A 23,829-nucleotide genomic window follows, 5' to 3' on the forward strand; every position below is an offset into this window, starting at 1 on the left:
TGTTGTCACATGAAAATATAGAATAAAATATTTCCAAAAAATGTGAGGGGTGTACTCACTTTTGTGAGATACTGTATATATACACTAGATTACCAAAAGTATTGGGACACCTGCCTTTACACGTACATGAACTTTAATGGCATCCCAGTCTTAGTCCGTAGGGTTCAATATTGAGTTGACCCACTCTTTGCAGCTATAACAGCTTCAACTCTTCTGGAAAGGCTATCCACAAGGTTTAGAAGTGTGCCTATGGGAATATTTAACCATTCTTCCAGAAGCAAATTTGTGAGGTCAGGCACTGATGTGGACGAGAAGGCCTGGCTCACAATCTCCACTCTAATTGATCCCGAAGGTGTTCTATCAGGTTGAGGTCAGGACTCTGTGGTGGACAGTCAAGTTCCTCCATCCCAAACTTGCTCATCCATGTCTTTGTGGACCTTGCTTTGTGCACTGATCCAAATCATTTGGTGGAGGGGGTTTATGGTGGGAGGTTGTTTTTCAGGGGTTGGACTTGGCCTCTTAGTTCCAGTGAAGGGAACTCTTAAAGTGATTGTAAAGTCTTGTTTTTTTCCTATAAAAATAACAAACATGTTATGCTTACCTGCGCAGTGGATTTGTTTGCAGTGGATCCTCCTTTTCTCTGGTCCCTATTCTGTGATCCTGGCCCCTCCCTCCTGTTCAGTGCCCCCACAGCAAGCAGATTTCTATGGGGGCACCCGATTCGAGTCACAGATCCTGTGTCCATTCAGACACAGAGCCCGTCCCCACCCCCCCTCCCCTGATTGGCTAGCTGACTTTGATTGACAGCAGCGGCAGCCAATGGCACTGCTGCTCTGTCTCAGCCAATCAGGAGGAAGAATCTCGGACAGCTGAGAAACTCGTGGGCATCACTGGACAGAGAGGAACCTCAGGTAAGTATTAGGGGGGTTGTGGGGGGGGGGGGGGCTGCTGCACACAGAAGGCTATTTATATTAATGCATAGAATGCATTAGGATAAAAAAAACATCTGACTTTACAACCTCTTTAAGGCATCAGCATAACAAGACATTTTGGACAATTTCATGCTCCCAACTTTGTAGGAACAGTTTGGGAATGGCCCCTTCCTGTTCCAACATGACTGTGCACAACATATATATATATATTGAGAGCATGTACTAAGCTGTGTGTTGTGTGAAGTTAATAATCCTTTTTTTTTTTCCTTTTAGATCTTTGTTTACAATAGAACACTCTGGCAACATATAAAGAGGATTTCAGGTTACAAGTCGAAGAGTCAATACAAACAACTGCAGAGCACATTTGAAAATAACACAGACTGCTCTTTGCAAAAGGAAATGTTAAGTTCAAGCCGACAATATTCAGTTATGGCAAATGAGTGTGTTTAACCACTTGCCGTGTACACATATGTTGCAACCTAATTCCTGGTTTAGTGGCATGCATACACATGCCACCTACTGACCCGCGCTGTGATTTAACACAGCACAAGTTTGTTAGCAGGTTACAGCCAATGATTATGGCTGTACACCTGCTGATAGGTAGTGACCATTCACAGCACAGATATCTGTGTTTACAAACAGACACAGACAGAAACCTGGCTTTTTCTTCTTTCTGAAATCAACTCAGGGAATTTAGGAAGTAAAAGCAGCCAGATCTGTGGGTAAAATCAGCACACATTACACACATTGCACTTGTTAGGCACACAGTTAACCTCTTGATTGACCCTTGATGTTAGTCCCTTCCCAGCCAGTGTCATTAGTACAGTGTACCGTATTATCACTGATCACTGTATTAGTGTCACTAGCAACATCTGTGTCAGTCAGTTAGTGTCCCTCCCAGCCTGTGTCTGTTAGTGCCAGATTGCCCACCACACTATCGCAGTCACACTATGCAGTAAGTCACTGATTGCCGCCTTTACTAGTATAGTGCCTGCACGGATCAGTATCTTGATCATGATCAGACTATGCTAGTGTCCCCCAAAACACAGTTTTAGATATGTAGCAGAATACATTTTGTCCCAAATTTATGAAGAAATTAGATTTTATTGGCTATGTTTTATAACAAAGTAGAAAATATATATATATTTTTTAAAAGTTCAGTATTTTTTGTTTATTAAAAAAATCCCAATGACCCCGATGAAGCAGTGGAAAGCGGTGAGAGGGGGGACATCCCCTCCCGCTGCTTATAACATAATCCAGTGGCTAGTTAGCCGCTAAGATTGCTTTTACAAAAGAACCGACAGTTCTAAGAAACGGTACCAGGATGATGCTTACCACTTGAAATCTAGCGATGTACAAGTATGTCGCTGGTTGGAAAGTGGTTAAAAGCCAGTTAAAATTATTTAGAAATAGAGTTAAGAAATGCACTGGTATTGTTTACTTAATCATGCAAACATTTGCTTTAACAATTCAGCTTGCATTTCTGATATTAAATTGAGATACTTCTATGACTTATGAAAATATGGAAATACAGTGTTTTAAAGGCGTTTGTGACGGGGCACTTTGGGCAGGGGGCCCGTGGAACCCAGAATCCTTTGGAGAGGTTGGGAAACCCTTGTTTCAGCTCCCCATGCACCTCCTATGTCTAAGTCACCCTGTGTCTATTAGGGGAACAGGATGACTGAGAAAATGATGGACAGCTACTTAATGGAACAGTAATATTTATCCACAATATCTCCCAGGAAATATACAAAGACTATTCCTGGTTTATTTGATTCTGAACTATACATGTTAATTAAAGGAGCTGATCACTCTGTACAATGTAGGAGATGGATAGTCTACTGGTGGTCTCCTGATACTGTGTGAAGGTGTTTGATGTTTATACTTATGATAATGTGTATTGTAGTTTGTGAGCTAGGAGACAACAAGTCTGACATGGAAGGTCCGACCTCTGTCTCACCCAGGTAGCTAATTAACGTAATGTGCATAGTATATGTCTGTTGTGGTAATTATATTCCTGTGTGCAGTTTGTATTGTTAGGGTAATCTGATCAGGAGGGGGGAATGTCCTTCTCAAGTGTATAAAAGCCTGTATTTTTGTTCAAATAAACAGTTATTATTCTGGTTTACTTCAAAACTGGTACTGCCTAGTTATTGGGGTAACTCTAGCCAGACTTGCGGGTCTCGTGTTCCTGAACTTGGGAAGCAGCTTCTTGGTGAAGATACCCAACAGGGTGTCCGGATTCCATCACAGTGTTCACTTGTTTTGTGTTTATATCTCCCACGTGAAGGTCATTACAAAAAACTCAGTGGCAGCTTTCAAAATTGCAGGTTTGGAAACACCACATTTCAGCTAACATTGTCTATTATATATTTGATTTTACAGACAAAACATCTCAAATCCTACCTGGAAATAACTTTCAGGCGATCTCGATCACTTAGGGACATGTTAGTACACAGTCATTATGATGTCTCAACTGTGATCCCTGATGAATCTAAAAAGGGCAGTAGACCCTGTCACAAATGCAATTTCTGTAGATTTATTCATGCGGCATGAGGCATTTTGCTTCCCAATGGCCGTCTTTTCAAACCCAACTTTTCGGTAACATGCCAGTCGGTAGGCATTGTATATATTATGCAATGTGAATGCCAAATGTTTTACATTGGCAAAACTAAACGCCCCTTTTTCTGCCATATCAGGGACCATGTATCCCTGATACAGAAAAATAAAATGGAAACCCCAATAAGTTGGCACATTGGTCTATACCACAATTTTGACAGCAGTAAAATTACTTTTTGTTGCCTTAGAGCACATACCCCCCGGAGAGAGAGGAGTGGACTATGATAAATTACTTCTATAGCGGGAGGCTCGCTGGATACATGATTTATCAGCTCTAAAATATCCCGGCCTCAATGATGCTTTTAGTTTTAAACCTCTTCTTTGAAATATTTTTTCTTTTCTTCTTCATTTTTTTCGTTTTTGCTTCTTCATTTTCATTTTCTAATATGCCTATATTTTTGATTTAAATGTTGTTGAAAACGCCGTATTATGTTCATTCTTCCCAGTTTGCTTTGGATGTATTTTTTCAAATTCTCCCCAGGCTTTTTTTAAATAAATTTTCCTTCATTATAAGAACATTAATGTATATCATTATAAACCACCCAGGTCCTTGTTTGTTTAGTTTCCTGTTCCTAAATCATTTTTGGTTCACATGGACGCCAGGGGCACCCATTTCGGCATGCAAGTAATCAATTGCTGCCCTAGGGGGAGCCCTAGAGGTATATAGCCTCATTAAGGATCAAGCTGTGGATAAGGACATTTTGTTATTTCCATTTATTTTTACATGGTCTTATTTTCTATTAATACATCAGTGTCTTTATTTATATATACATATTTTCCTTCTTTGAACGAACATTGTTGATCTCTACCTTTGTATAATTTGCTTGGTCTCAATTGGACATTGTTTTTTTGTTGCATATACCTTTTTTCCCTTTCTCAATATGGCACAGCCGGCTTCGGCGTTAACAACGAATGCTTCCTTCACAGCTCAGTGTTCCGACGCATGCGCAGTACAGGCAATGACGCGATCAGCGTCATGTCATGCCCCCGCCCTTGTTTTTGTCCGCACACCTGATCCTGGGGTTTCCTCACTACACATCTGCATCTCGGTGGTGATGTCAGACGCTACCGGGATGGGAGGACTAAAAAAAATGTGGTGATATGCTGCCACCATCTGTCGTAGGGTTCTTGTCCAGGGAGGAGGTTGTCTCTCTCCCATCGTATGCCTGCTCAAATCATCATCACAGGTAAATTGTTCTGCATGTGTTTCCACCCTAACTTTGGAGCGATTTACAATTTCAGACTTTATTTAAATACATGTGTTTTTTCTTTCATTTTAGTTGCATGTTTATGCACTCCCATCTTTTCAAAGATTCGATTGATCCCTCTAAAGCTGCGGGCTCTGAATCTCCACATTATGATGATTATAAACGTTTTTTTTTATTTGCAATGAGGCCAGTCTTGTGCCTTGCAATAGAGTGTTGATTCTACTAAAGGTAATTCTCATGTGCATTTTTCTGTTTTGATGTCTTTATTGACATCATTTGCTCAGATATTTTTCATTTCATTCCATCTTATCCCTTTTTAAAGGACATATCAATTTCTAGTCCTTCTGTGGCCAAAACAGACAGGAACCTTCATTCAAAAGGACTCTTCTATAGCCCTGATGATACACACACAGAGATCATTTTTTGTACCAATGCAATTCCCATTCACCATTTGGCAGCCTGGTGAGAATTTTATTATTATCATTAGTATTTTGATCATCATTTGTTGATTATATTTATCATTATGTTTTTGTTTAATGGAGTGATTCTCTAGCTCCATATGGCACTACTATAACATGTTATCTATCTTTATCTATACCAAAATTGTTTCAATCATGTGATATAAACTTTAGTGATACATGTGATATCTTGATATCTTGTTGGATGTGGTTATAAGAAGACTTTTTAATCATTTTTTGTAATGTTATGAATTGTATAATTAAATAAATTTCTATTTTTATATACATGTCTTTCTACTCTATTTACTTCACTAACCTAAGCACCTTAAAAGTCCCTGGGGTTTTTACCCCTCTTCCCTCCTTCTGCTTACATTGTCTTTATGGGATGTGGTGCTAAAGCTCGATTGTTCCTCTCCTCTTTATCAAAATTCACTTGTTTTGTGTTTATATCTCCCACGTGAAGGTCATTACAAAGAACTCAGTGGCAGCTTTCAAAATTGCAGGTTTGGAAACACCACATTTCAGCTAACATTGTCTATTATATATTTGATTGTACAGACAAGCTCAATGTCTTAGAAGATAGTAGCCCTCAAATCTTATTCATTTTCTACCATTCCCAAAGAAGAAACATTGCTGAAATGCCTGGGCTTCATTTCTATTTTGTGAATATGTGTAAAACCTTGTCAGCTGATATATATTACAAATGAAGCTGCCAACACTCCCCACACTTCCTGATAATGTGACAATACAAATGCAAAAACAATTAGTGCACTGCTAAATAAATAAACAACAACAATTTGATATCCACATTCAGATATATGACATGCAATATCTGATAAAGTGCAAAATATCTGATAAAGTGCAAAAATGTATCTAATAAAGCAAAAATACATCTACAGTATATGTCCAAACAAAGTGAAATGTGCTTTGTACTCCACACAGTGTCCTTATTTCATCCAATGCGCAACGTGTCACCTTTGTGCACAAAAGATCCTAGTGCTGCCCTCCAACGGTTGTGCCTTCACCTTATAGGCTTAATAAAAGTGCTTGTGACAAAGGGGTATTCCTTCTGCTGTTCCTCCTTCCTATGGTTTATTCTCTAGCCCAGATGTCCGATAAACATATGGAGTGCTCCTTCCTGACAGTTGCCAGTGACCTCCACTCTCATCACCCACATGCAAGGCAACAGAAGCTTGTAATAGGGCTTTATTGTTTACATAGATTTATTCAAAAATCACACCACATATATACACTCACATTTCTTATAATAAAAACAAGCCTTGGTATATATGACCATATGCTCTGAGATGATGGTGTCACCTGAATACCGGCTCTGCATGTAATATATCTGAATGCGGATATCAAATTTTCATTGTTTATTTAGCGCTTTGTTTCTATTTCACCTCCATTATCTCCAGATCTCTACACTTCTTCATTGTCTGGCTGTGGCAGAGGTAACAGAGGGTGTCCAGTATCACCCTTGTGGCACTCACCCAAAACCACCACAAGCTGTACCCGTCGTCAGTCTAGACAACCTTGACAGCCAACTCAAGGGGATTGATTAATTTAATGGAGGACAATGGGGTCACCTAAAAACCGGCTCTGCACCCCTGGTCAACAGTGTTACCTCAGTCTGAAAACCTAGACACTTCCTTGTTCCGCATACGTCAGCCCCTCAGGTCCCTCCTACTGGCGATCACCGCCATCTTACTGTAGCCCGCATTAACAAAATGGACAGCGGCCATTTTCCTATGGTTTGTTTACATTCATACTAATCCTAGTTTAATAGCTACCGCCGCCCCAGCGTGGCGTGCATGATATCCTATGTTCTTTTTAAAACTACATCCAACTTGTGGACCCCTATAATTATAACCAGATGCCTTTATGCCATAGACCCAAAAAAAACATAAACATGACCTATGTATTAAATCAATAGCTTGTAATAATATATAAACCATCCAGGGGGTGTATGCCTGCAATACATGGAAATAAATGAAAAAAAAAAAAAACAGTGTGAGTCAAACCCCTTATAAAAGGGTGTGAAATTAATGGCATTAATAGCTACCATAAGAATATAAAAGAATATTAATAGATAAAATTTAATATAATAAAATGTCAATAATATATAATTAAAAAATAATTAAAAATTAGCCAGAAAACAGTTAAGGTCAAAATCCTTGTTTAAACCTCTCGGTGCTAATGATCCTAGTTCATACACCCACCAAGATTCCTTTTGGCTGAGTGTACTAACTAAATTGCTACCCCTCCAGTGTCTTTTATACTTTTCTAATCCCCAAAATTTCATTCCTGATACTTCTCTATTGTGTTGTGTTCTAAAATGTTGATATAGATAATGCTGATAATGCTCCTTTTTTCCTTTGATTATTTGATATACATATTCCTTTATTCTTACATGCATGGCCCTCTTTGTTCTCACTACATAAATCATGCCACATGAGCATTCCAAAGCGTAAGCAACCCCCTCTGTATTGCATGATATAACATTTTTGAGTATATATTGTCTCCCATTTTTGCTATTAGTACATTTATCACATTTTTTAATATTACTAGTGACTGCCTTACAACTGTAACATCTGCCACAGGCATAGAAATCTTTTCCATCAAATATAGTGATTTTATTGGTAACAGGGGCTCCACTACATTTTTAACCAATCGACCCCTAAATTAGTGTCTCTCTTTTTTTTTTTTTTTTAATTTTCAAAAATATTTATTGAAAAGCAGTACAGTACACTTAAATTCAGTAAAAGATAGTGCAGCGCTGAAGGAAACTTAAACTACTAAACAATTGTCATAAATGTCCATAAATGAATGAAGTAAAAAAGCCAGGGAGTGTCAACGGTGATGCAGGGTGCTTCATGCAAATCCGAAGTGCTCTTAAATCCGTGCTCACCCCACTTGCCAGTCAAACCGCTCACCTTGTTAAAGGGACCCCTGAACTAACAGGAAGGTCTCATAGGCATTCACCACTTAATAGTGGTCGGGGTTGTATCTTGACTGGAAAGCCGGAAACCTCTTCCTTAATATGTACCTAGTTTATTTTTTTTTAAACAATAAGCTTTTATTGATGTTAAAATATAGCATTTGTACAATCATACTAACATTTGTACATGAGTATCATAAAAATATAACTGTATATAATTGAATTTAATGATAGAGTATTTTCTCTTCCTTAATATGGATATGAAGCACTATACCCAGCGCTAAGAAATAAGGTGCATGTAATTTACAGGTGACAGTGAATAATAAGGAGGCTGCAGTGACGTCTATACAGGATAAATCCGATCCGCACGCGTATCGTCCAGTAGGACTTCCTCAGCGGGTCGGATTTATGAGACCTTCCTGTTAGTTCAGGGGTCCCTTTAACAAGGTGAGCGGTTTGACTGGCAAGTGGGGTGAGCATGGATTTAAGAGCACTTCGGATTTGCATGAAGCACCCTGCATCACCGTTGACACTCCCTGGCTTTTTTACTTCATTCATTTATGGACATTTATGACAATTGTTTAGTAGTTTAAGTTTCCTTCAGCGCTGCACTATCTTTTACTGAATTACATGAAAGGACTTATATATTTGCCTTTAGTGTCCAGCAGCTTTGCTTATTTGATGGTTTTTGCGCTGACTGTTTGTCTCTGAATATCTACAGTACACTTAAAGGCATTCAGTTGTCGGTAGGGCGCAGCCCACCTCTAATATATATAACTTGGGAAAGCCATATTCATAGGAGACAACGGTAGCCATAAACAACAAAATGGTTACAGAGTAATTTATCCCAGGAATGTAAAGGGAAACACCAATTGCTAACATTAGGCCTAACACCCCCAACGGGAACAGACTGTGTCGAGCTCCAATAGAAAATGTAATATTATAGGTGTATATTTAACCTATTAAGACCCTCCGCACCCCCCGGGGGTATAGAGGATTCCCGGACTGCGCGAAAGGACCTTCTCAGACCTTCCCAAGGATAAGGCTAGGAGTCCTGGGGATACCAGGAGAATCTCCTGGGATCTCAGACTCAGGAGCTGAAGAACTTAGAAAAAGGCAAAAAAAAAACAAAACACCTGCATAATGTACTTCTGCAAAACGTGTTGAATATACAATTGCTGTAGTGTTATAATTTCAACAACTGGAGAGAGAAAGGGAAAGTGGGAAGAAAGAGAAAAGAAAGAACTAGAGTGAGAGAAAGTGGGGTTTGGGGGGTTGCCAGATTTCTTTAAAATGGCAACCAAATTATAGACTCCTACACCTGGTGTGAGGGAGATGCCTACATGCTTCACCCAGGGTTCCCATTTTGCCACAAATGCTTTGTTTGAGTCCGCTAGAGCACTTACTAATTTTTCTTGGGACATGATCCACAAGATCTTTCTTTTAGCTGCTACCATAGAGACTCCTGGTTGTTTCCAAGCCTTTGCTATGGAAATTTTGGCGCCCGTCAACATGAAAGATATAAGTTTAGCAGATGTTTTGGGGATTTTGGGAATATGACCATTTAAAAGAGCTATCTGGGGGGATTTCGGAATGGGAATGTCCGTTATTTTTCTAATTAAGTTAAAGATCTTATTCCAGAATCCCCTGATTTTCGGACATTCCCACCAAATGTGTATCATGGAACCCTGGGCTTGGCAATTTCTGAAGCATAGAGGAGACGAGGATGGATACATCTGTGCAAGTTTGGATGGGACCAGGTACCATCTTGTAAGGACTTTCAAGTTAGCTTCAATTAGCGAAATGTTCACCATACCTTTGTATGCTCTCGTTCCCATTTTGTGCCACATCTCCAGGTCCCAAGGCTCGCCCAGGTCTCTCTCCCAGTCTGTCATGTATGGAAATTTGGAAAGGGGAGTTGTTAGTGCTACATAAATCAACGATATGCCCCCTTTTTGCTCCGTTGCTTGTCCGCACCATCGTTCATAAGGCGTGAATTCTGGGGGTACAGATTTGTTTTTCCAGATTGTGTGTAGGAAATGGGAGATTTGGAGGTATTTAAATTTTTCTGAGTCGGGGAGCTCTAATTTGTCAATACATTGTTTCAGGGAAATTGGTCCGGAAGCGGAAAAATAGTGTCCAATGCGGTACATCCCCTTGTCCAACCACCACTGAAAGGATTTGATGTCTAACCCCGGTTTGAAAAGGGGATTGTGGAACATATGCGATAGTGGATGTAATTGTTAAGTCAAGGAGGATAGATGGATCATGTCATCCCAAAGTTTAAAGGAGTGTGAGAGTGTGGGCGCCATAATGGATGGTCTAGATAAGTCCATAGGAGAAAATCTAAAGTGTATGTTGGGACCGCCTGCCGTTCTATATTAACCCAGTCGGGTTTTTCCTCCCTAAAATAAATAGTTGATAATTGGGCCAGTCTAGCTGCTTGATAGTATTTGAATAGCTCAGGGAGGCCCAATCCTCCCTTAGATTTCGGGGTATAAAGAGTGTTCCTGGAAAACCTGTACCCCCTTCCCCCCCAGATAAATTTTATAATCTTCCCCTGACAGCTCTTGAGGTGATCTCTTTTAATTGGGATTGGGAGGGCTCTGAAAAGATATAGGATTCTAGGGAGAAGGGTCATTTTAATTGCGTGGATTTTCCCTAGCCACGATAATTTGTGAGATGACCATGCTCATAGGTCTTCTTCTAATCTGCGATACATGGGAGGGTAATTAGCTTGATAGAGGGATTCTATTCTGGGCGTGAGGTTTATTCCTAGGTAGCGTATTGATGAATCGCTCCAACTGAATTTAAAGGCCGGTTTTAGCCGTTCAACTAAGGCTGGGTTGAGGGATATGTTTTATGCTTGAGATTTAATCATATTGACTCGCAGGCCCGAGACGTCACCAAAATTTTGAAGAAGATTGTTAATGTTGGGTAAGGATTTAATTGGGGAGGTGATAAATAAGAGGATATCATCCACAAATAGCGTGCATTTATGTGTATTCATTCCGCAGTTAACACCTTTAATATTTGGGTCTGACCTAATTGCTATGGCGAGTGTTTCTATTGTTGGAGCAAACACTAGGGGGGATAAGGGACACCCTTGTCTTGTGCCTCTGGCAATTTTAATGGGGGATGATAAAAAGCCCTGCAATTTGACTTTTGCTTCAGGCTCAGAGTAGAGCGGATTCCAGTGAAATTTTCGCCGAACCCCCAAGATTTGAGAGAGGCGAATATGAAGGGCCATGCCAGAGAATCAAAAGCCTTTTGTAGATCTAACGAAAGAAGAAGGCCCTCCTGTGGTGATCCTCCGTCCCAGCCGATTGTAAGATTGAAGAATGTCTATGGCCCTTCTAACCTGGTCTGGACCCTGTCTGCCGGGGATGAATCCCACCTGATCTTTGTGGATGTACTTGTTAATAAATGTATTTAGTCTATTAGCATAAATTTTGGTCAAAATTTTGAAATCATTATTTATTAGTGATATGGGTCTGTAATTTTCTACCAGTTCGGGGTTTTTGTTGGGTTTGGGGATGACTGAGATGTAAGCTGCATTTAACTGAGATTCCATGGGGTCACCCTTCCTTTTGGAGTTGAACAGTCTAGTTAAGTGAGGAGCCAGAGTCTCGGCAAAGGTCTTATAATATAGATTGGATAGACCGTCTGGGCCAGGGGCCGAGCCCCCTTTAAGATTTTTAATGACCTCTAAAGTTTCTTCTACTGTAATGTGGGCTTCCATGATTTCTTTGTGGGACTTGTGTATAGTGGGGATAGGCAGTTTTTCTAAAAATGCATCTATAGCTCGTGCGTCCTCGCTATCATTTGCTCTATAGAGCTTTCAGTAGAAAGACTGAAAAGATTCTAAGATTCGTTGGGGATTTTGGGAAGACGTCCCGTCTTGTAGTTTTATTTTGGGAAGTGCGAAAAAACGAGTTTTGGGAGATAACTTTGAGGCCAGGATCTTGCTCATTTTATCCTGATTTAGATAAAATTTCACTCCGTTCCAACGTAGAGAACTCTCGGCTTTGACCGTAAGCGCCAAATTTAGCTTAATTCGTGCAGCGTCGAGCTGAGCGGTTTGAACCAGGGACGGGTTTGTTTTGTGTTTCTTGCGAAGGATGTTAAATTCTCTCTCCAGCTTTAGAATGTCCATGGTTCTCTCCTTTTTTAATTGGGAGGAAATTTGAATAAACTTGCCTCGGATCACGGCTTTGTGTGCCGCCCATAAGGTCTCGGCCGAGATTCCCTCTACGTTGTTCAGGGTAAAGTACTCTTTTAAAGCCCTAGTTATTACTGAGATCTGAATGGGATCTTTGATAATATGATCTTTGATGCGCCAGAGGGGAGATGGAGGTCTAAGGAGCAGTCCTGGAGAGTTAGGGTGATCATCGAGTGGTCCGAGAGGGCAGTTTCCTTAATTTTAGCTTTAATTACTGCAGGTATATGGACGGAGGAGATAAGAATATGATCAATTCTTGAGTAGACTTGATGGGGTATTGAGAAATGAGAATAGTCCCTTGTGGAAGGATTGAGTTCTCTCCAGATGTCTGTAAGTCCCTGTTGGTGGATTAGTGGTCCTAGGGTTTGAAATAGGGAAGGGAAGAATTTTCCCTGTCCTTTGTTTGGTGCGTAATAGGAAACAAGTGATAAAATTTGGTCTTCGATCTGGCCTTTCACTAACAAATAACAACAAGGAGAGGGGCGCCTCTGAGTATAAATCATAAATACATTTTATTAAAACAACAATATCCACTCACATGGAAGTTGGAGAAGTTGCATTAGGGTCGGTTGGCTGGGCTGGAGAGATGCGGTGGAACTACAGGTCACAGCGGTTCCTGCAGGGCATGCCAGGTCCAAAGAGGATTAGTTCTTGCAGCCGGGTTCAGTCTCTTGCAGCGAGCAGTCCAACACAAATCCTGCCCCAACCCAGCAGGATTTGTGTTGGACTGCTCGCTGCAAGAGACTGAACCCGGCTGCAAGAACTAATCCTCTTTGGACCTGGCATGCCCTGCAGGAACCGCTGTGACCTGTAGTTCCACCGCATCTCTCCAGCCCAGCCAACCGACCCTAATGCAACTTCTCCAACTTCCATGTGAGTGGATATTGTTGTTTTAATAAAATGTATTTATGATTTATACTCAGAGGCGCCCCTCTCCTTGTTGTTGTTTTAGCTTGCTGGACCCTGCTTTTGGTTCCTTTGGTGGCCGCCCTGACTGACCTCTTGTATATACTCCCAGTATATATGCATGAACTTACACATGCATTTTTACAGTTTTCAGTTTCTGGACTAATCGGTTTTACTTTCAAGGTAACTGTGCTTTGCGCCTTTTTACTTGTATTTCACTAACAAATACCTGCCCTCAGGATCACTAAGGGTCTGGATAACTTTAAATTGACAGTCCTTAGCGAAATGGATCGCTACCCCCCTGGTTTTGTCTTCAGCGTTTGCTAAGTAAAACTGGGGGAAGTGAGCGTGTAGAAATGAGGGGGAGTATCGAGTAGGAAAATGGGTTTCCTGAAGCATTACCACTGATGCCCTTTGATTGCGGTAGGACTGGAAGATTTTTCTCCTTTTGATTGGGGAGTTGAGGCCTTGGACATTATGTGAAATAATTTTTATATGAGAAGGAGGCAGTGTGTTGTTAGGCATAATCTTTGGGGTGTAAGTATGTTTCTGTATTTGAGACACGTACCCTACCCACGTTGATGAAGACCGAGTAGTTGGAGAACGAGGAGTAGTGCCTGAAACCTGGAGATGCTGGATGAGAAGGAGATTAACATGATCTGAAAACCCAGGGGGTATAAAGAGAGGGAGAGAGAAACACAGAAGGATTAAAGCAGAGACACAGAAGAATATAGAAGAAAAGAACGTTTTGGCCTAATATAGGCTGGAGACAGAGTGAGGGAAAAATTTTCCCCACTCCGTAATCCAGTAACGAACTAAGGTGGTCCGGAAGGTGGACCACCGGTCCATCGAACGAGAATGGCAGCTCCATTATCGTGGGATGGATGGAGTCGCAGGGCAGCTGCCTCAGCCCGAGCCAACCCTGTAACCTGAAACTTAATGCTGAGAAAAGAAAAATAATAAAGACATAAAAACATACAAACGAAATTCAAACTATGAATTTTTCTTTCCAACTAGGAGTAAAACCGACATGTGGGAGAGTTACAATCTTCGGTAAAGCCGCTGTGGGACCTGCTGTGGAAGAAGAAAACTAGGGAGAAGCGGGATAGTAAAAGCAGACAATAGAACTAACCGATCTGCTGTGGGCGGGTAAGACGAGGGGGGAGGGCCGGCACCTTCATAACCAAAAAATGAAACTAAATATTCATAGAAAGGCCAACCCCTCTTCTGGCGTAGGGGGCTCGAACAGGAATAATAGGAGTGTATTTCAAAGAACAGATATAATCAATCTTGCCTGGGTTTGTGAACAGAACCTTAGAGTTCCCATGGGTGGTAGTTAGGTAACCAGACCAGCATAAGGTCCCAGGAAAATGCTAAAGTAGACCAGCTGGGCTGGAATTATAGATGCTAGAGTTATCTGTTATTGATTCAGGGATTCCTCTGACTCTGAAGTTGTCCCTTCTTGACCTGTTCTCTAGGTCATCGATCCTGTTCAATGCCACCTCCAATTGCTCTTGAATGACATGGATGTGCTCAGTGTTCTGATTAGCTCTGGACACTGTGATGTCCAACTTGTGTTCTATTGCTTCCATCCTTGCTCCCAGGTTTTTGAAAGTCAGCACGTATTTCATTCGTGATTTTTGTGGCTGTGTTTGCTAGCCCCCTGTCCAGGAGGTCAGAGAGCTTGAAGAATAAGTCTCCTGCATTAACAGGTATGTCCCCCTCAGAGTTTCCCCGAGAGATCCCGACTCCCTGATGAGCCGGTGTGTTATTCAGTGGAGACAGTGTATAATTGTCAAAAGTACGCTCTAATGCCCCGTACACATGGTCGGACTTTGTTCGGACATTCCGACAACAAAATCCTAGGATTTTGGCTCAAACTTGTTTTGCCTACACACGGTCGCACAAAGTTGTCGGAATTTCCGATCGACAACCACGCGGTCACGTACACCACGTACGACGAGACTAGAAAAGGCCGGTTCAGAACCAAGCGCGGCACCCTTTGGGCTCCTTTTGCTAATCTCGTGTTAGTAAAAGTTTGGTGAGAGACGATTCGCGCTTTTTCAGACTCGTGGCTTTCAGATCGTTTTCTGCCGTTCAGTTTGTGCTTGTGGGTTTGTATCTGCTCTTCAGTGCGTGCAAGCAAGTTCCGCGTGACTTTAAGTAGTCATTGTTTCTTGTTCGTTCGTTACTGGTTTTCAGGTCGCTCTTCACAGGCCTTGCTGTTCTTCAGTGCGTTCTGTTACTTCGTTCTGAGCAGCCGACCGTTTTCTAGCCATGTTTCGTATGCATACTCCTCGTAGAGTTCGTGCTGTGCGGGGGCTTGGTGTTGGGGTCCTGACCTTGACACAAGTCCAGTCCATGAACAGGGTGGGGAGGAGTTCATGGACCAAGAATTGGTTGCTTCAGCGTTACCAGTTCTGTCATATGCCTTTGCTCCGTGAGATCCGTGAGAATAATCCTGATGATTTCAGGAACTTTCTCAGGATGACGGACCCCGTATTTCACCGTTTGTTGGCTTCGCTGACCCCTTATATCAGCAGTCAGGATACCTGCATGAGGCAAGCCATCACTCCGGAGCAGAGGTTGGTCGCTACCCTGCGGTATTTGGCCACAGGGAGAAGCCTGCAGGACCTCAAGTTCTCGACAGGCATCTCCCCCCAGGCTCTTCTTTGTGGACATTTACTGCTTGTGTTTGTTTGAGCTGACCCTGACAGAAATGTGGGGAGTGCAGAAAATGTCGTGATTGTGTAACCTTATACAAAGCACTGTTGGCTGTTATTTACTAAATGCAAAGACACTTTTCACTACAAGTGCACTTGCAACTGCACTGAAACTGCACTTGTAGTGCAAAGAGGATTTGCCCTTAGGAAATTACCCCCATTTTCTCATAAAACAACAATTACATCACCTCAAAAGTGTTGTAGTGTTGAGACAATAATCCACACATTCTTGATGAGCAATCTTTTTAATACCTGCACAATCACATGTGCATTTACCAAAGGTTTTTCTGACAAACCAACATGTTTGTTGTATAACAATTTTTGTGGTGTCATTATCCAAAATCAAAATGTGCATTTTTATAGAAAACAGGCCTGTGTAAAACCAACAAGAAAGACACAAATCTTGATCTTACAAAGTTCACATTTGGTAGAACTTGAAGGCAATATCAGACATGAGTATTTAGGAACTGTGTTTGATATTGCGTTCAGATGGGGGGAAATCACCCCAGGAAAAGCCAAATTTGGAAGATGCACACAAATTTCCCAATGTAAACATGTGCTATCTGCCATCACGGGGGATCAAGGGACGTGTTTTGGGGGAGAAAGCCCTTCCTCACCGCTACTTTATTATTGAGGAAGGGGTTGCACCCCCAAAACGCGTCCATTGATCTCCCGTGATGGCAGATAGCACATGTTGACACACTGTGTGCATCCTCCAAATTTGGCTTTTGGAAAAATCACAAAAACATTTCGCACATTGTAGCAGACAAAAGAAGAAAGTGATTTGGAGGGGCTTTAAACTCACCCCAAAACATCAATGATGTTTTTATATTTTGGAATAACATCATTGATGTTTTGCTTGATGTTTTCCAATTGTAAATTACACCCCATGATCTCCCCGATCAGGATCTGGGCACTTTCGGATGTGAAAGGATCTTCATCCACAACCTCACGATCACCTAAAAAGAGAGGAAACCCAAAATAAATTAGGTCTAAAAAATATTCCGCCATCCATCTCTTATCTGAGCCTGTGGTTGCTGACACTCACCTGTTGTGGTGACTACTTCCACCACGTCTTCTTCCTCCTGCTCATCTTGTGTTGGGTGGATTTCCCCTTCTTCCAGAGGGGGGGGGGCTCTGGTCTCCTCGGATGAGGGGTGTCCTCCGAGTCTTTTCTCCCCTATGTAAAACAAAAATGGTATACTTAGCACACAGATATTTGATGGCAGAACTATAAAGATGAAACATTGCTTGGAAGTGGGGTACAATTGTCTATTTTAGCCGAGTTCCAAGATGTAGCTTTTTTAGTGTCCTTTGTCAAGCTGCAATACTTTACCTGTTTGGTACAAGCTTCACAGATGTAGCCCCCCCCCTATAGTATACACTGGAGCACCTGTGTGGCCCCCTAATAAAAATGGCGTTTTTGTGTCCCACACTAGTGCTCCAGTGTCCAGATATGAAAACAGCTGCTGAGTGTCCTCTCCTTACACACAATCTAGTTTGCATTTCATTCTAGTAACAAAGCCATCTACACAACCAAATTCTTTGAAGACAAGTATAGGGCCTCAAAATGGTGGCCAAATGCATATGGCCTAAACAATGGTATTTTATCATCCGAAATAAAAATGTGTGATCCGAACAAATAATGTGCCCATGAACATGAAAGTTGCCATTTTAAACTGTACAACAGTTCCTAAAAGCACATGGAGCAGCACGAACGTAATAAACACAAGAACAATAGGAACACAGCACAACTACTTACTTTTTTGCAGCACTCTCCGGATCTTTCTGTACTGCTCATGTTCTCGTAATTTCAGGTCCGACCACCGCTTCCTGAGCTGATCTTTCGATCGTCGTACCCTGAATTTCCGGTGCAGACTTCTGACCACTTTCGCCATGATCTTGGCCTTTCGGACATTGTGGTTGGGGTAAGGCCCATACTTTCCATCATAGTCGGCCTTCTTCAGGATGTCCACCATCTCCAACATCTCCCCAAAGGACATATTTGAGTCCTTTAATCTCTTTCTGGATCGGGACGTTTCAGGCTCCGGCCTTTCCTCCTCCTCCTCCTCCTCGTTGCTGTAATTAGCACTATCCTGCTGTCTATCCGCCATGTGCTCTTCCTCCACTGCGCCAAACGAAAAGGGGCGGGGAATAGAATAGAAAGAACGTCAGGGACGGGCGGAGTTATACGCATGCGCAGTGTGTATAAATCGTAACGCGCGCGTCTTACGTACGATCTGTGAGCGGAGAAAGGAGCATCGGAGACGCCGATCATGCTAACGAAGGTAGGATCTAAACTTGGGCCTATACTGCTTCAAAATGGAAGCCTATATTGTAGAAGATTAGGGGAGTTTGGCCTGACATTAGGGTTTGTCTTGTGTTGTGTCTTGCAGAGAAAATGGATGGGTTCAACGACCACAATTTCCTGCCCCTGTTTATTGACAAGTACAGGGAGCTGCCCTGTCTGTGGCAAGTGAGACACCCCCATTATAATCACAAACAGAAGAGGCAGGCAGCGCTGGAGAAACTGCTGGAGTTGGTGAAGCCGGTGGTCCCCACAGCAACCATGCCTTATTTAAAAGCTAAAATTGGTGGCCTGAGGAGCACTTATCTTAGGGAGCGCAAGAAGGTCACAGATTCCCAGAGGTCCGGAGCTGCAGCAGATGACATTTATGTCCCCAGGCTGTGGTACTATGAGAGACTGCGATTTCTGTCAGACCACACTGAAGTCAGGGAATCCCTCTCCACTCTTCCTTCCACGCTTCCTTCCATACCAGCTGAGGCTTCCGATGTCCAACCTGGGCCTTCCAACCAGGAAGAAGTGGAGGAGCCCAGCTGGAGTCAGGTATAGCATTCTTCTACAGATTTCTGGGCAATAAATAAATGATGTTTACTAGATGTTATTATTGATCATTAATTGCTGATTAAAAAAAGTGTTTTACATATCAATAGACAGTAGTGGTCACCCAAAATTGGGACAAGAATGCAAAATGCTGGGCTCAGAAGGATAGTCTGTTATATTTGTTAACATTGAATTTGCAGCAGTCAGGAGGTGAAAATTGTGTGTGATTGATGTAAAAAAACTAAAACTATGTCCCTTTTTCATACACAGGAAGACCTCAGCCAGGAGGAGGCTGTGGAATGTGGCAGCCAGGAGGAGGCGGGGATTATTAGTGTCATCCAGGAGGAGGCGGGGATTATTAGTGTCAGCCAGGAGGAGGCGGGGATTAGTGGCAGCCAGGAGGAGGCGGGGCTAAGTGTCAGCCAAGAGAAGCCTGGGACAAGTCGCAGCCTGACTGAGTCTCAAGTTCCTCCCCTCCGCCTGCCACATAAACAAGCCAGGAAGGCCACTCCCAGTCCTGTGCAGGATTCAGCATACAGGCTGATCCAGGAGGCTTCGGCGTCCCTCAGAGCCTTCCCCAGTCCTGAAGAGGCCTTTGCCTGTATGGCTGCCACCAAATTGCTGGGCATGCAGGAGGGCCAACGCAAGATCTCTGAGGACCTGATTTATAAAGTCCTTCATAAGGGGGAGAGTGGGGAACTGACACACAAGACGGATGTCATTGAGATCGACGATCCTCCTCCTCCTCCTCCTCCTGCTGCCACAACTCCACCACCACAGCCACAGCGTGGAAGGAGGCGTGGAAGGAAGACCAAAGAGTGATGACCCTGGGTTCAGTCTGGTCTGACAGAAGATGCAGTCTCTCGTATGACCACAGCCAGGGGACACAGATGTCATCTTCTGCTTGATCTCTGGGACTTCTGGACCACACTGCCCTCCCTTAGATATGGACTCCTCAGGCCACCAATTTTGCTTTTAAATAATTGATGTCTGCCCTGGGGGTCCAAGGCTTCGCCCACTTCTGCAGTTTCTCCAGCGTTGCCTCCCTCTTTGTTTATAGTTGTGACCCCTTAATAAAATATTTTTAGGTAAAGTCTACTCTCCTGTGTGTGTTTTCATCCAAAAAGGACAGTTTGTTGGTGAGGATTCAGGTACATTTCTAACATAAAATGTGAAATTAACAAGGGACAACAACACCAAACAATCTCCTACAGATTAAATAGAACAACATATCAATGGTGTTGTGGAAACTTGTCACAAAAAACACACAAACATTTTCGGGAGTACAAATCAAAAGCACCAAAAAAAAAAAAAATTAAAAAAGAGAAACACAAAAAAAGTTCTACATTAAAGTCAAAAAAAAAAAAATATATATGTTGTCAGATGTGAGAAATCAAAATATATTGAGGGAATCCCGATAAATAGTAACGAAAGAAGTTTGTGAGAAGTGTGTGTGAATATGAGCAGCAAAACGACTTAATTCTTGTCACATTATAAAGAAGAAGAGAGTGCGCTGTATTAAACCATTTTTAACATTGCAGCGTGACGAAAGTGCTGTATCCATTGCGAACGCTAAGTTTACCAGAACGAGCTGTCCCGTGTCGGAATTTCTTCTGAGCATGCGTGGCACTTTGTGCGTCGGAACAGGCCACACACGGTCGGAATTGACGCGATCGGATTTTGTTGTCGGAAAATTTTATCTCCTGCTGTCCAACTTTGTATGTCAGAAAATCCGATGGAAAATGTCCGATGGAGCCCACACACGGTCGGAATTTCCGACAATACGCTCCGATCGGACAATGTCCATTGGAAAATCCGACCGTGTGTACGGGGCATAAGAGCGATTCCGTGGAAGCCGGTGAGGGTGTCACCATAGCTTGGTTGTGGGGAGCGGATTGGGGAGTGAAAGCCAAGACAGCAGGAGCTAGCACTTGCCTTGTGTCCGCGTATCCTCCTGCATGAGGCTCCTTGAGCTGTGTTGTGGCCGCCATCTTGGATACGGCCCGGGAATCCTCTGCTGTGAACTGCGGTCCCAGGTCACAGCGGACCGAGCAACTTGGCATGGATCGGTGCTGTATGCGATCCTGAGTCCGATTCCTCGGGTGGTGGGCATCGTGTCGGCCTTACTCTGGCGCTTGGGTGGCTTGCTGGGCTGGGCAGAGCGGAGCTCCCGCCATCTTGGGAATCCCGCGCCTGCACACTCCAAATTAGTGTCTCTTTTATATATAAGCCTTAGCTTTTCCACTTGTTTGTGTTGGAGGTTATAATCCATTATCAGAGCTAGAGGTAATTCCCTACTTGCCTGTACTTGTTTATTTTCTAGTAGTAGGTTTCTCTCTGTTTTACCAACTTCATGTCTTTTCTTCTCAATAAAGGCTTGATCATATGCTTTTCTAATACATTTGTTAGCTAGCTCAGATGACTGTTCCTCGTAATCAATTTCATTAGTGCAATTCCTCTTAATCCTGAGGAATTGCCCTCTAGGTACATTAACCAACCAGGGTCTGTGATGACAGCTATTTTGGGGTATGTAGGAATTTCTATCCATCGTTTTGAAATCAGTTTGTGTTGTTATATTATTATTTTTATTGGCAATTTCTAAATCCAAAAAGTGTATTTTCTTATAACTGGATTCCCATGAAAGTGTGTTTTTTTGCTGTTGTTGTTCATACCCGACATAAATATATTTAACTCCTGCTCACTACCATCTCAGAAAAGTATCAAATCATCTATAAATCTATTATATAATTTCAATTGGTATGGCGAATTGTACAATATCTCTTCTTCTTCTACCCATTTGGCCATGTATAAATTTGCTATGCTTGGGGCAAATCTAGCTCCCATAGCGACCCCCTTGGTTTGTAAATAATATTGATCCTGGTACCAAAAAATAATTATGCTTTAAGCAAAAATCAAGGCAGTCCACTATAAACTTTTTATGCTGTCTGTCTATATCCCTGTTTTTAACGAGTGCCCATTTTGCCGCATTAATTTCCCCTTTATGGTTAATATTAGTATATAGGGAAGCCACATCAGCGGTGGCCATTATATTTTTTTCCGAGATGCTGGTCCCATTAATGATCTGCCATATGTGTTTTGTATCTTTGAGGTATGCCTTTGTATTTTGTACTAGGGGCTGGAGGTAGAAATCTATATACTGTCCCAATCTGGATGATAAGGAATCAATTCCATTTATAATAGGGTGGCCGGGTGGGTTTGTGCTATTCTTGTGAATCTTGGGGATTGTGTACATAACAGGGATCCTATTTGTTTCAGGTATAAGGTACCTTTCATCTTTCCCATTTATTTTATCTTTACTTTTCCCCTCTTGTATAAGTTTTTCCAATTTTTTTTTTTGTATTGTTTGGTGGAGTCCCCTTTCAGCAATTTGTAGGTCTTCCTATCATTTAGTAAATGACTCATCACTGTTTTGTACTGAGATTTATTCCATACTACAATCCCTCCCCCTTTGTCGGCAAGTCAGATAACCAGATCCTTCCTATTTTCCAAAGTCTTGATTCCTTCCTTAATATAATTCTGACCCATGGGTTTCTTTCAATGCAAAAGTTCCAAATCCAGTGTTACTAGCTTTTTGAACATATCAACATGACTATTATTTTGTATTTCGGGATTAAATATCAATTTATTCTGTAAGTGGGTGTAGAGTCTTGTATCTGATCCTTTCTCATGCCTTTTCACTGGATTTAGAGCAAAAAACTTTTTTATGTTGATATTCCTAACAAACTTTTGTATTCCTACATATGTGTCGAATTTAATTAGGGATTTTTTGGGGGCAAATTTTAGTCCTTGATCCAATACTTGCAGCTCCTTTTTATTCAAATCAACCCCACTAATATTGAATATTCCCTCTCCTAATGTTCTCTTCTTCTTTTGGATCTTCCTCTCTCCCCTACATCCCCTCTTTCTTCCCCCTTTCTGGGGGGCTCCCTCTGTGTGGGGGGGGGGGGGTGATGTCTGGGTGGTGTTCCCTTGTATGTGGGATATCTCTCCTTGGGTAGCCTCTGTCTAAAAAAGGTGTCTGTGGTTCCCCATCTCTATGGTATTCCTGCAACGGGGCATACCTATTGGGGGTGGTAGCATAATTCTGCTCATATTCAGGTGGTCTTTGCCATCTGGGTCTTTGAGGTTTGGGTGTGTGGTAATGCCCCCACCCTCCCTATGTGCATAGGCATGATTTTAATTGTAATGGTCTGGGGGTATACTCCTGTTTGTTCCTGCCCCCATAATATCCTTGTGTATTATTGTATCCACCTTGTTGGGATTGCTAATGTCTCTGACTATAACTCCAAATTCTCCCACCCCCATTGTATCCTTGATGATAATTTCCATTCAGTTGAGGATGCCATGGTCCCCTGGGTTTCGGTTGGTGATTATTGTTGGATTTTTGTTTTTCTCTTTTTTATGTTGCTCTTGCCTTTCACTAGGTGCATTTTGATTTGAAGTGTTTTATACTGCTTCAGCATATGTAACTCACTCTAGTGTGGTGTAAGTGGAACTGCGTTGATTCTGGATAATCTGTTGCTGCCATTTAAAGACTTTCTTCATTTTATAATCATTACAATCCCTCTGTAATTTGTCAATTTTTCTTTGTTTATTCTCCTTATCCTTCTGTGCCATATTTTTTACTTAATTGCTAAGATATTTTTTTTAAATCTGCTGTGTCCTTACATGGTTCCAAACTATCCTTCATGTCTTTAATACTGTTTTCCACCTTAATCATTCTTCTCTGCTTCCTTTTCTTGATAAATATAAGAGCTTCCTTCCCTTTACCATGGAAGAATTCATACCATTCTTTTATGTCTTCCTCTTCAGTTCACCCATCATTAATGGGAATTTCCCATCTAAATTTCCTTGGGATAATATCCTCTTTCATATATTGCTCAATGGTAATGATAGCCCACCATAGGTTAATCTTTTTGTCCATCATGTGGCCCATTTTCCTGAATAGTGCATG

The 23,829-nt window shown here is 42.0% G+C and overlaps 1 protein-coding gene across 3 annotated transcripts in view; it reads left to right on the forward strand.

Annotated features, from left to right (window-relative positions):
• The window catches only part of LOC141139850 (probable cation-transporting ATPase 13A5), a 356,120-nt gene extending 350,620 nt beyond the window's left edge, over window positions 1-5,500 (forward strand). For all 3 annotated transcript variants that reach the window (XM_073626380.1, XM_073626382.1, XM_073626381.1), the window contains exon 30: window positions 1,206-5,500. In XM_073626380.1, the coding sequence (XP_073482481.1) occupies window positions 1,206-1,382 (177 nt within the window). In that variant the 3' untranslated portion in view covers window positions 1,383-5,500. The remainder of the gene's footprint in view (window positions 1-1,205) is intronic.
• The last annotated feature ends 18,329 nt before the right edge of the window (window positions 5,501-23,829 follow it).

The sequence above is a fragment of the Aquarana catesbeiana genome, linkage group LG04 (genome assembly GCF_042186555.1).
Source record: "Aquarana catesbeiana isolate 2022-GZ linkage group LG04, ASM4218655v1, whole genome shotgun sequence".
Classification (NCBI taxonomy): Eukaryota; Metazoa; Chordata; class Amphibia; order Anura; family Ranidae; genus Aquarana; species Aquarana catesbeiana.